This window comes from Talpa occidentalis, unplaced genomic scaffold, assembly GCF_014898055.3.
Source record: "Talpa occidentalis isolate TD23 unplaced genomic scaffold, MPIMG_talOcc4v2.1 talOcc4.16, whole genome shotgun sequence".
NCBI lineage: Eukaryota > Metazoa > Chordata > Mammalia > Eulipotyphla > Talpidae > Talpa > Talpa occidentalis.
Window position 1 is genome coordinate 12,923,430 of NW_023601653.1, and position 12,255 is coordinate 12,935,684.

The 12,255-nt window shown below is 47.1% G+C and overlaps 1 protein-coding gene across 3 annotated transcripts in view; it reads right to left on the minus strand.

Moving 5' to 3' along the window:
• DRAM1 (DNA damage regulated autophagy modulator 1) overlaps positions 1-10,341 on the minus strand; it is a 34,574-nt gene extending 24,233 nt beyond the window's left edge. For 2 of the 3 annotated variants that reach the window (XR_008552156.1, XR_005125731.2), the window contains exon 1: positions 10,141-10,314. Coding sequence is in view for 1 of the 3 variants with exons in the window: in XM_037513776.2 (XP_037369673.1) it covers positions 10,141-10,271 (131 nt within the window). In the remaining 2 variants the exon portion in view is untranslated. Of the gene's footprint in view, positions 1-10,140 lie in introns of all 3 variants that reach the window. The other variant, XM_037513776.2, reaches the window with a different exon arrangement.
• Positions 10,342-12,255: the final 1,914 nt, after the last annotated feature.

Below are 12,255 nucleotides of genomic sequence, written 5' to 3' on the forward strand. Positions count from 1 at the left end.
GACAAGAGACTGGAGGAAGGGAGGAAGCAGGATGGAGAGCAAAAAGGATACCTGGAGGAGGCACGTGGAGCAGAGAGACATGGGCAGAAGCTGCACCTGCTTCTTGGACTGGTTGAAACATGTGGGTGAGAGACCTGTGGGGAGGTTAACAAGGGCAGCTTTTATCTTGATTTTTCCCTTCTGTCCCAGATGTGCAGGGCCCTTCTGCCCTGTTTTTATGGGTCCCCACCAGAAAGTGTCTTAATCCTGAGGCAGGCTTCTGGGTCTCAGTGGCCCTGCTTGGACAAACCCATAAGGGGATGGGTGCTTGATTTGGGAACTTTATTCTTTGTCTTTTCTTTGTTGTACACTAATTGTGTTAAAGTTCCTTTCCATTAAAGATTTTTTTTTTAAGATTTATTTATTTGTTTATACAAGCACTGAGTACAGTCAGAAGCACGGGAGGGTGAGAGAATTCACCAGAGCCAGAGCGGGGAGCAGAGCAGGCAGAAGGACCGAAGTACACTGCTGAGGGGAGCAGCGGGCGGCAGGAGAGGTCTGTGCGCCATGTGGGGCTCTCCTCCTGTGGCCGGGGAGCAGCCGGGGATCGAACCGGCGCTGCAGAGGCTGCGGGCAGCTTCGCAACCCAGCGCTCAACCGCTGCGCCACTGGGGAGGCCCTCATTAAAGATCTTATGCACTAGAGTATATTTTGTCTCGAAGCAGCAGATGGCAGAACCTATGTAGGGAGGGCAGGTTTGTGGGTTCTAGGGTGCCTCTCTCTCTGCCCTGTAACATAGTGATAAAACAGAAAAGTTCACTTCCTTTGTGGACCTTATATTCATGTAGGGGGACAGAGCAAAAAAATCGTCTAGGAGTGATGAGTTCTGTGAAGAAAGGGATGTCTGGATAAGGGAACTGAGAGGAGGGAGAATCTACTTGAGATAGGGTGATCTGCAAAAAGTGCTTATACAGAGATCTGAGTGAGGTGGATAATTTGGGCCAGGAAAATTATAAGCAGAAGGAACAGCAAAATGCAAACAAAGCTCCAAGTAACTGTAAGGAAGTGGGTGTGCCTGGAGAGAAGTGAGCAAAGTGACTGTGTGTGTGTGCATGTGTGTTTACACACACAACATACTCATGTTTGTGGGGGAGAGGATTATGGAAAGACATAACCTAACCAGGCAATGTTAATATTAGCATGATGGGAAATCATTGAGGGCTGAGAGCAGGGAAATGATAGGAACTTGATTGATGTTTTTAAAGGATGTAATGAGAAAAAAAATATTATAAAGGGTCTAGTGTAGACCAGGGAGAACGTTAGGAAGTTATTTCAAAAGTTTGTCCAGATATGACAGTGGTTGAGATCAAGGTCAGAGATAATAAGAGGTGAGAGTCAGAAAGTTCGTTGAGGGGAGTCTTTAGAAACCATCCCTGTTTGGACTATAGCTGCTAATATTACAATGAAAAATACCAATTACCCATTTTTCAGCATTTCCACTTGGTCAGGCACATCTTATTTAGCTTTCACAACAATATAAGGAAAGCATTGATTACCACCAACTTAAAGATAACTGAGTCTTAGAAAAGTAACTTGCTCAAGGTCACATAATAGATGGGGAAGCCACACCATGCCTGGAGAGCTGTCTGGTTTCACTGGAAATTTTTCTGCTCTGCTACAGTAGGTTTCTTCTGATGATATGATAATACATCATTTCCATGAAAGTTTACAGTATTGTGGATCTACAACCAGATCTGATTCCCTCCAGAGTCACAAGTGCCCCTGGCATGCAAGAACTCTGCAAAGCAAGCTCCTGACCAATTGCAACACAGTTATTATCAGAGGACCGTCAAATGGAGCACCTTGTTCAGGAAGTTGAAGTTGAGTCCATATATTTAAAAATTGGCAGTCCAAGGGTCTCCCTTGTGGTACAGGGGTTAAAGACACAGCGCTATCAAGCTATCACCAGCCACTGCAACATGAGTTCCATCCCCGGCCAGAGAGATAACCCACATGGCATAGCAGACCTCTCCTGTCTCGCCCACTGTTCCCCTCAACAATATGTTCCAGTAAATCTGCCTGTTCTGCTCCCCACTCTGTCTCTGGTGAATCCTATCCCCCCTTGCACCTCTGGTCCACACCCCAGTTATTGTATGCATAAATAAATCTTTTTTAAAAATGAATGAAAATTGGCAGGCCAGAATGCACCACTTTATGGGGAGGAGAGGGTATTGGAATTTGATGTTACACACACACACACACACACACACACAAATTGGTTCAGAAGTTGAACAAGTCAAATACTACATTCATCACCTCAATTCATTTTCAGGCTGTGAGAGTTTGGGACCTTCAATTGTCTTACTATGCTTTTCTTAGAATCAACTTATTTGGGTGTGCTTTATTAAAGTAGAAATTATTACAAGAATGACACTTTTCTAGTTTAAAGCTTCATATGGTATGGCTGCCTTTTTATTCTTGTAACACTGAGACTTCGAGATAGCGTGAACACCACAATGTAAACACTGGGGTGTCATTAACATCATGATAAGAGTCTGGGGCCTTATTATCTGATTTTTTTAAGATTTATTTATTTATGCATATAAGAACTGGGGTGTAAGCCAGAGATGTGGGGGTGAAAGGCTTTTCCAGAGAGAGTGGGGAGCAGAACAGGCAGATTTACTGAAATACACTGCTGAGGGGAGCAGCGGGTGAGTCGAGAGGTCTGCTGCACTCTGTGGGTAGCTCCCTGGCGGCCAGGGATCAAACTCGAACTCCAACTCGAACTCATGCTGCAGTGGCTAGCGATAGCTTGATGGTGCTGTCTTTAACCCCTGTGCCACCAGGGAGGCCCTATCTGATTATTATCCTGGACGCCACTGCTATGTTGAACAGGGAAGCAAAAGTCACCACTGCCTGAAGTTCAATGTAGTGAGTCATGAATAAAGAAACTGACTTTAATAGGAAACCATCAGAAAGTATATGAACACATTCGCACCACAAACATACAAACATACATGCATTTGCTCACCTGTTGATGGAGGCCAAGGCCATTGCATGACTATGGGTTCACTGTCACAAAAACCACAACTACTCTGAATACCTTTCTCTTCCAGTTTTGGTTTCTTTAAAGTACAGGGAAATCTTTTTCTTTTTTTCAAGATTTATTTTTATTTATTTATGCATACAAGAACTGGGGTACAGGCCAGAGGTGTGGGGGTGAGAGGATTCACCAGAGACAGAATAAAGAGTAGAACAGGCAGATCTACTGAAGCACTACACTGCTGAGGGGAGCAGGGGGTGAGACAGGAGATGTCTGCTGCGCCATGTGGGTTAGCTCCCTGGCTGGGGATCGAACTCTTGCCACCATGGCTGGTGATAGCTAGATAGTGCAGAGACTGAAACCCCTGCACCACCAGGGAGGCCCTAAAGTAGAAGGAAATCTTAACGATACTTTGGAAGCAATTGGAGAGCAGAATTCTCATTTCTCAGCTTTCATAAATCTTTACATTTCTCGTATCCACAGCTATTTAGACTGCAAATTTTTGACAGCATGTCTCTTGCATTTCAAAGCATTCTACTGAGTTTTCTTAGAAATTACAATTCTCATCCTTCATTCACAAACCAATAGTTTATGTATATTGAGTTAAATCACACAATTACAATTTAAAAAAACACAAGTGGCATAGACACAATTGGCAACAAACACATTGGCACTTAATAAGCATACCAGACAAAAGGTGAGGGAGGACAGCAAGCAGCCCAGAGAGTGGGCACAGCCTGGAGGGGTTCCGGCGACCACCGGCTTCAGTCTGTATAGTTTTCGGAGAATGAGGATATTAGTTAACCCAGCAAGATAATTAAGTTGAGGCTTCTGCTATATTCACAAATAAACAAATCACTTGTAAAATGAGTCGTCACCCAAATAGCCTTTCCTATTTAACACCAGCATTTACCCAGACCAGTGGGGACTGATAAGATTAATAGCAAATGCATATAGAAATCTTGTATTATGTTCTCTTTTTTTGTTTGTTTGTTTGTTTGTTTGTTTGTTTTTATTTATTTATTTGTTTGTTTTGTTTATACAAGCACTGGGTACAGTCAGAAGCGCGGGAGGGTGAGAGAATTCACCAGAGCCAGAGCGGGGAGCAGAGCAGGCAGAAGGACCGAGGTACACTGCTGAGGGGAGCAGCGGGCGGCAGGAGAGGTCTGCGCGCCATGTGGGACCCTCCTCCGGTGGCCGGGGAGCAGCCGGGGATCGAACCGGCGCCGCAGAGGCCGCGGGCAGCTTCGCAACCCAGCGCTCAACCGCTGCGCCACCGGGGAGGCCCTTGTATTATGTTCTTAAAGCTGGATGTCAATGAGTTCTAAGTCAGTTCATATATTTTTCCTAAGGGAGGTGCTATTATAATTAACTCATAGAGAATGAGAAAGAAGTAAAACTTGTCAAAGTCTGAGAGCTGGAACACATGGTGGCGTTGCTTTCTAACAGTCTGCTCCAAACTGTTCCCTGATCTACCACACTGTGTCCCCTCTCAGTATGATTAACAAATGTTGTAAATATTCAACAATGTTAAGTCAGATTGGCTACAAAGGGAGGTTACAAATCTTGCAAAACCCGGAGGGTTTCAGGAAATCTATAGAATTGGTGTCAGAGAATGGCGGAAAGGCAAAGTTAATGAACAGTGAATACTGGCAGAATCAGCAAGCAATTGGAGGAGGAAATTAATATGAGGAATAAAACAGGCATTTTGTGTGTGTGTGTGTGTGTGACCCTCGCTGGCGGCCAGGGAACTAACCGGTGCTGCAGAGGCTGCGGGCAGCCTCGCAGCCCAGTGCTCAACCGCTGCGCCACCAGGGGAGGCCCCAAGCATTTTTTTAAAAGGCCCACTTGATATGAATTATCTTAGCATTGGACCAATATTTATTAAGCATCTACTATGGCTTGGGTGTCTGGCACCGCCATAAATGCTGGGATGCAGCATTGAACAAACTCTGAGTCTCTACCCTCATGGAACGGATATTTTGTGGGGTTTTTTTTTTAAGATTTATTTATTTATGCATATAAGAGCTGGGGTACAGGCCAGAGGTGTGGAGGGTGAGAGGATTCACCAGAGATAGAGTGGGGAACAGAACAGGCAGACTGACTGAAATACACTGCTGAGGGGAGCAGCGGGCAAGTCAGGAAAGGTCTGTTGCGCCATGTGGGTAACTCCCTGGCCGGGGATGGAACTCGTGCTACAGTGGTTGTGGAAATCTTCACAGATTGCGTCTTAACCCCTGTGCCAATAAGGAAGCCCCTTTTTTGCTTGCTTTTTGTTTTATTTTAGTTTTTAAAGATTTTTTTATTTATTTATGCATACAAGATATGGGGTATAGATCAGAGGTATGGGAGGGTGGCAAGAATTCACCAGAGTCAGAGTGGAGAGCACAATAGGCAGATGTACTGAAATACACTGCTGAGGGGAGCAGAGGGCGAGACAGGAAAGGTCTGCTGTGCCATGGGAATAACATGCTACATTTGTAGCCGTGCAACCAATTCCCCTAAAACATGTACAATAAACATAATTAAACATTTTTGTGTCTTTTCATTTTGTTTTGTTCATTATAAGAAGTGCTCGTTACAGTGAATTGTGTTCGTTTTAAGAATGAGCATATAGTGGTGATTTAATAGGTTTTGTGATTGTTAACTAAACACAATATGAAATAATTCTCCTGGTTTTTAGATTCCGTTTGGGAGCTCAAAACCCAACTTCTTTCACTTTGTTACTATGCCATTGGGTCCCCATTCTCAGGTGGCTAATTCTAGGTAACTGGGATTTCTGAAACCAGTTGTTCAGCAGTTTGCGGTCGTGAGTAAGAACAATGGGAGTGGCCCAACACCACAACCTACCCAGCAGACAGGACTGACTGAAAAAGTGAGCCTGGTATGAATAAAAGGCAAAGCCAGAAGTCAGAATGGTGATAGAATACTCTGGAAGCATGAGACACAAACAAGCCAAAAAAGATATAAAAAGAGAATGGCTTGCCAACTGAGAGAAGTTAGTAAGCAAACCTGATTCAAGATAGCCTGAGAAATTTGGTCACAGAGGAAATACAAGAAACTACAACAGTTCAGCAAACTGAGCATCATGGTATTCCTGAATATGGTCATGGAAAAATTGAAACCAATTCTGTGATGTGGTCTTGGTGTCCTTGCGTTAATGGTTTTATAATACAGAAAAACTGCATTGTGAGACTCAACTTGCTGAATTTGGTGACTGACACTTCCTGCTTTCAATTTAATTTTCTGACAGGAAACCCATCGATATGGCTAAAATGTAAATACATACAAAAAGATATGCCAGGTTTGCAAGGTAGCCCCCTTTGGATGAAACTGGACAAAAACAAAGGATGCATGGAATTTCTCTGTATTTTTTTATAACTATATATAAATCTAAAATTACCTCAAATTTTAAAAAATCTAATGGAGGGCCTCCCTGGTGGCACAAGAGGTTAAACACCGCACTATGAAGCAATCTGCAGCCTCTGCAGCACAAGTTCGATCCCTAGCCGGCCAGGAAGCAACCCACATGGTGCAGGAGACCTCTCCTGTCTCACCTGCTGCCCCCCTCAGCAGTGTATTTCAGTTAATCTGCCTGTTCTGTTCCCCACTCTGTCTCTTGGGAGTCCTCTCACTCCCCCCATCTCTGGCCTGTACCCCAGCTCTTGTATGTATAAATAAATAAAATCTTTAAAAAATAAATAAATAAATAATAAAAAATCTAGTGAAAAAACCCTATAGCAGGTAAAGTTTTATTTCTATTCTTATTCCCCATCTACTAAGCTCTGGCTGACCAAGACACCCTCTTCTCTCACTTTTACTAATCTCTTTATGCAGGAAAATACAAATACACACACACACCCAGGATAACATACTTTGTTTTGCATCTTGCTTTTCCCCATGTAACAATGTTTGGGAGATTTTTCCATGTCAATGTATCAATTTAAAGAGACTTCTTTGTATAAAGAAATATTCTTTGAATAAGCCATCTTTATTTAGCCTGCCCACTACTGATGGATATTTGTATTACTTACAACCTTTTTTTATTAAAAATGCAATGTTAGGGCCTTCCTGGTGGCGCAAGGGGTTAAGACACAACCTATGAAGCTATCCGCAGCCACTGCAGCATGAGTTCGATTCCTGGCCAGCCAGGGAGCTACCCACATGGCGCAGCAGACCTCTCCTGACTCGCCCCACAGCTCCTCTCAGCAGTGTACTTCAGCCAATCTGCCTGTTCTGCTCCCCGCTCTGTCTCTGGTGAATCCTCTCACCCACCCCCCACACCTCTGGCCCGTACCTCAGCTCTTGTATGCATAAACAAATTTTTTACAAAATACAATGCTAAAAAATAAAAGCAATGCTAAGAGTAACCTTGTAGGAATATGAACAACCTTGTAGGAATATGTCGTTATGACACACAATGGCCAAGTCCCTCCAGAGTGATCACATCAATTTACTTTCTCATCAGCAATAAATGAAAACCTGTTTCCCCAAAGCCTCACCAATAGAATTGTTGCATCAAATATTTGGGATTCTGCTAATTCAGCCAATGAAAAATGCCATCAGTAAATTAGAATTTTAATTTTTATTCTATTCATGAAGTTTAGCATCTTTCCATTTATCCCGTATACTGAGGAATAATATTAGGAGGAGAAAGTGTCTGATAAAGAAGCTGAGTTCGAAAGTTACACTGGAAGGAAGCCCTTCCAAAGTTCTGGCTCTTATTTGAAATGAAATGGCTCTTATTTAAAGTGTTCAACTTTTTAAAAAAAAAAAAAAAAAAAGCAGAACCTCAGATGAACATCATCATTGCATGAAAGAGAGTTCATCCTGAATGTCTTCAACCACCAAACTTAATGACCTTATCAAGTCTTCCCCAAAGGAATCTGCACTATCTTGGGGGCAGGGGAGCAAGGAACTGAATGGCCAGTAAGTGCCTAGGAACTACTATTCAACAAAATGTTGAGTCTTCATAGCGCTCACATTTGAGAGAGGAAGACATGTACTCAACATAGTAAATCAGTAAATCATAGTTCGTTAGAAGGTGACACGCTGTGTAGTGAATAACACTGGATATGGGGGAGTCAGGGGCCCTTGGGTGCAATTATAAGTAGGGCAATCAGGGACAGCCTCACCGAAATGATAGCATTTAAACAAAAGAGGAGGTAAGTAGGAAAGCCTGGAGATAATCTGGTGGAAAAACAATCTGGCAGAGGCACAGCCAGTGCAAAGGCCAAGAGGAGCAGGTGTGCCTGAGACATCCAAGACACACGGGATCCCAGAATGTCTAGAGAGGAGGGGACTGGGAGTAGGAGAGAGTAGAAGGCATTGAGATCAGATGAGTTACGGGAAATGAAGTCGAACACTTCTAGCCAAGGGGACTGATCCGGCATTTTTCTGATCACTTCCTAAGTTATGTTCTTATCTGCATCTTGCCCAAGCCCCAAAGAATTTAGTTTTTTTTCTAGGAGGGGCTAAGGGAAGCCAGTTCTTCAACTGCTCATGTAGGCAGAGAGCAGACAATGCTAAAGCCCTGGGCACAGGTATGCAAGCATCATTCGTGTTTGTTGTTTGTAGGTAGAAAAGGGACAAATCGCATGCCTTTTCTGCCTGTAATTCTGTTTTTCCTAAAGGCTTCCTCTCCTTGTTAAGTGTAAAACCCCTTCCTTGGAAGCCTGTGATTTGAACATCTCACACATGGCTGTCACCTCATTGGTCTTATCAGCTCATTTCCCCATATCTGAGTATCTTCTATTTCAAGTTCACTTTGGGGTGATAGTAATCATAACTACATCAGAAACCTCTGCAAAGACTCAAACCTTGTCTCTGAGAACCTGGCCAATGCATATCAAGTATTATCTGTTCCTGATCTTCAGATCCTAGACCCACACGGTTACAATTTTCTCAATTAAAGGCATTTAGGGAGACAGAGGAGCTCTATCTTTTTAGACAAGTCTCAGAGGATCTATCCCTCGTCAGGAATGACAGCAATGAGATGATGGCACTTGGAACAGAGATGTGCCATGGGAAACTAAACCCCGACTTCTGCAGGGGCCCAGGACTGCACGAGCCATACTGTGTGCTAGCAAACCAGCACCATCTCTCAGATTAGCTTCTGTGCACTACTCTGTATATTGCTCTCTCCTCCCATCTTGAAACCCTAGTTGCCTAGTAGTTCACCTAGTTTCCTTTTCCTCACCCACAAACCAAAAATCAAAATAACCAACCAACCAACCAACCAATCAACCAACCTACCTACCAAACAAACAAAAACCCACTGCAGAACACTGCTACCAAGCAAAATGGCTGCAGGGAGGGGGCTACAATGACCAGTACAGATCCAGTACAACCAGGCCAGCTCCAGAGCGGGCTGTAACACTAGTTGGAAGGATAGACCATTCTAGTGTTCAACTGCCATGGCAAGGCACAGAGCTGGCAGCCGGTGTCCTTGGCAATGAAGTGACCCTCAAGAAAGGTGGAAACCAAAGCTCATGAAAAATGACATAGTGTGATGACAAAAGATGCCACCAGTTGTTGACAACTTCAGGGCTCTGAGTCGCGAGTAGGGTACCCAGAAGTGTCTTAAGCAGCTTCAACCAAGCGGACTCCAAGGACCCGGAGGTTGCATTGGGTTGCATGGGACCGACCTGGGTGTGAATCCTGCTGCCATAATTTCCCGGCTGTGGCATCAGTATCACGTTGCTATTTCAACAGCCGCTTAACTTTGCTGGCATGAAAGCAGCCAGGCACAGGCTCCATGGGAATGTTGGGAAGCGAAGGTGAAGTAAGTGAGCTGTTTCATTCAGCACACACCTGGACGGGCCTCTGCCTCAGCAGGTGCCTCCCTCGGGTCCATGCCTGTTTCTGCACGGCCAGAGCAGCGTCTTCCTGCCCCATACCGGGTCCGAGAGTTCTCAATCCACCCCGAGCCCCTGCTGCTGCCACTGTCCGGTACTCACCTCTCAGGGGGAAGTCAGAACTCCCCAGCGGGCCCCCCCAGCCTGCGCACACCTCCCCGGCGGGCAGCCCTGGGGCTCTCGGCCCGACGCGCGCATCTGGATCCGAGCCCCTGGCCACCGCCCAGCGGCGCTCCCTGCGGGGTCCACCCTGCCCCTCACCTGATGTAGGGCAGGAAGGGGTTGACGTGCCCGGCGAGCACGGCGACCACGTAGGAGATGATGAAGGCGGCGGACGACCAGGTCACCAGGAGGAAGGGCACGAAGGCCATTCCCCTGAGGAAGCACAGCATCGCGCCGCCGCCCAGGGCGCACGGCGTTCGGCGGGAGCGGCACGGGGGGCTCCTCCCGGCTGCGGGGGGCGGCGCCGGCGCACGTGCGGGTGCGCCCCGCGGCGGCCACGGACGGCGGGACGGCGGCTCCGCGACGGCCGGGACGGGCCGGGCCCGGGAGGTAGGGCGAGCGCGGAGAGCGGAGCGAGGCGGCGGGCGGCGAGGCTGCGGGCCGGGGTGGGTGGGGCGCGGGCGGCCGGGCTTGTTGCGAAACCCGTGAAGTCACAAAGCGGGGGCCCCGCGGACCTGGCGCGCGCGGAGACCCGGGGCGCACGCGAAGGCGGCCCCTGTCCTTTCGCTTTTGGTTTGCGCTCCCCCGGCGCGGCCGGCGGGGCTGGCGGGTTGGGGGGCGCGGACCCGAAAGCGAGCGCCGACGGTCCCAGCCCGGGCGGGCCACCCTGGCTCTTGCGCAACTCCCGAGCAACGGCTCAGCAACTCCCGGCCCCTCCTTGCCGCGGGGCTTCCGGGACGCCGGGCCTCGCCTCCCCCCCCCCCCCCCGGGCTCCCCCTCTGAGGGCTCCCCCTCCGAGGGCCCGCCGCCGCGCGTCTTGGGGGACAGGGTTTGGCCTCCGCGGGTGACAACCACCCAGCCCTCGGGGATCCCGGCAGAAGTGTCCCGTGACGCTGGCCTGGCCTCGGGGCGCAGATCTGCACCTTCCTGGTTGGCCTACACCTCAAAACCCAGAATGCAGGGGCTGGTAGGGGTCGGGATGAGCCGAGCTGTAGCCCTGCCTGAGCTGCCCAAAGTTCTGCTTTTCACCAGAGCAGGCGTTTGAGTATTTCCTAGAAATGAAAATTCCTTTCTCATCTCCTAGCTCGGGTTAGTGCAGGCTTGGAAGGCTGACCTAAGTGGAGTTAAGGGTAACGAGACATTTCAAATCTTGCGAAAGGGATTTTGTACTCTGAGGCCCTGGCATACAGGATGATTTTTGAGGCCTAATTTAGGGATTCTGAGCCCAAGGTACTGTTACCAGGCAGGGTGAAGGGTCGTTCAGGAGCTCCACCCTTCCAGGGAGCCTGGAACCTCTCCTTTCCCTGGATTCCACCCTGTTACAATCTGTGGCCTTGGTCACTGGTGACCGATCAGGTTGATTTAGCCACATACCTGCTAAGGGATAGGATTCAAAGGTTAAATAGTAACCATGTGGTCTAAGAGACTGACATATCAAAGAAAAGTGAAATTACATAAAATATCGAGTAGATAGAAGAGAAAAAATTAAATAGAGATATGTCCCCTCTCCCCACTCCGGAAGAAGTTTTAGGAAGAAGTTTTCCTAATAGATGACAAAGTTTTCAAATGTAAATGATTGCTAATCAGGCAGAGGAATGTGAGACTAGCATTGCAGGTCAAGCAAACAGCAGGAGAAAATGCATGCACTGAAATTGCTTGTCTATCTGTGGCTAGAAAAAAAACGCTCCTAAGTGTAAGACAGAAAATGAGGAGGTGGGTAAAGAGGCCTCGGCTCTGAGCCCTGCTCAGAATCTTGGAGTTTTTGCTTGTTTGTTTTGCTGGCTGTCTTGCTAGTGAGGAGTGCGTGGTGTGTTGACATGTGAACAATCTTGTATTTCAGGAGATCATGTCCTTCACCCCCATCCTGAGGGAGCACGATCCCCACAATTGAATAAAACAAAAGTTTTAAGTCAAGGCTTTTAAAAAAGTTGAAGCAACATGTTTCGGTGTGCATCAATGAAAAATCGACATCTAGGGGCCTCCCTGGTGGCGCAGGGTTTAAAGACAGAGCTATCAAGCTATTGCCAGTCACTGCAGCATGAGTTTGATTCCCTGGCCAGCCAGGAAGCTGACCCGTATGGCTCAGGAGACCTTTCCTGTCTCACCCACTGCTCCCCTCAGCAGTGTATTTCAGTAGATCTGCCTGTTCTGCTCCCCACACTGTCTCTGGTGAATCCTCTCTCTCACATATACACCCCCCATCTCTGGCCTACA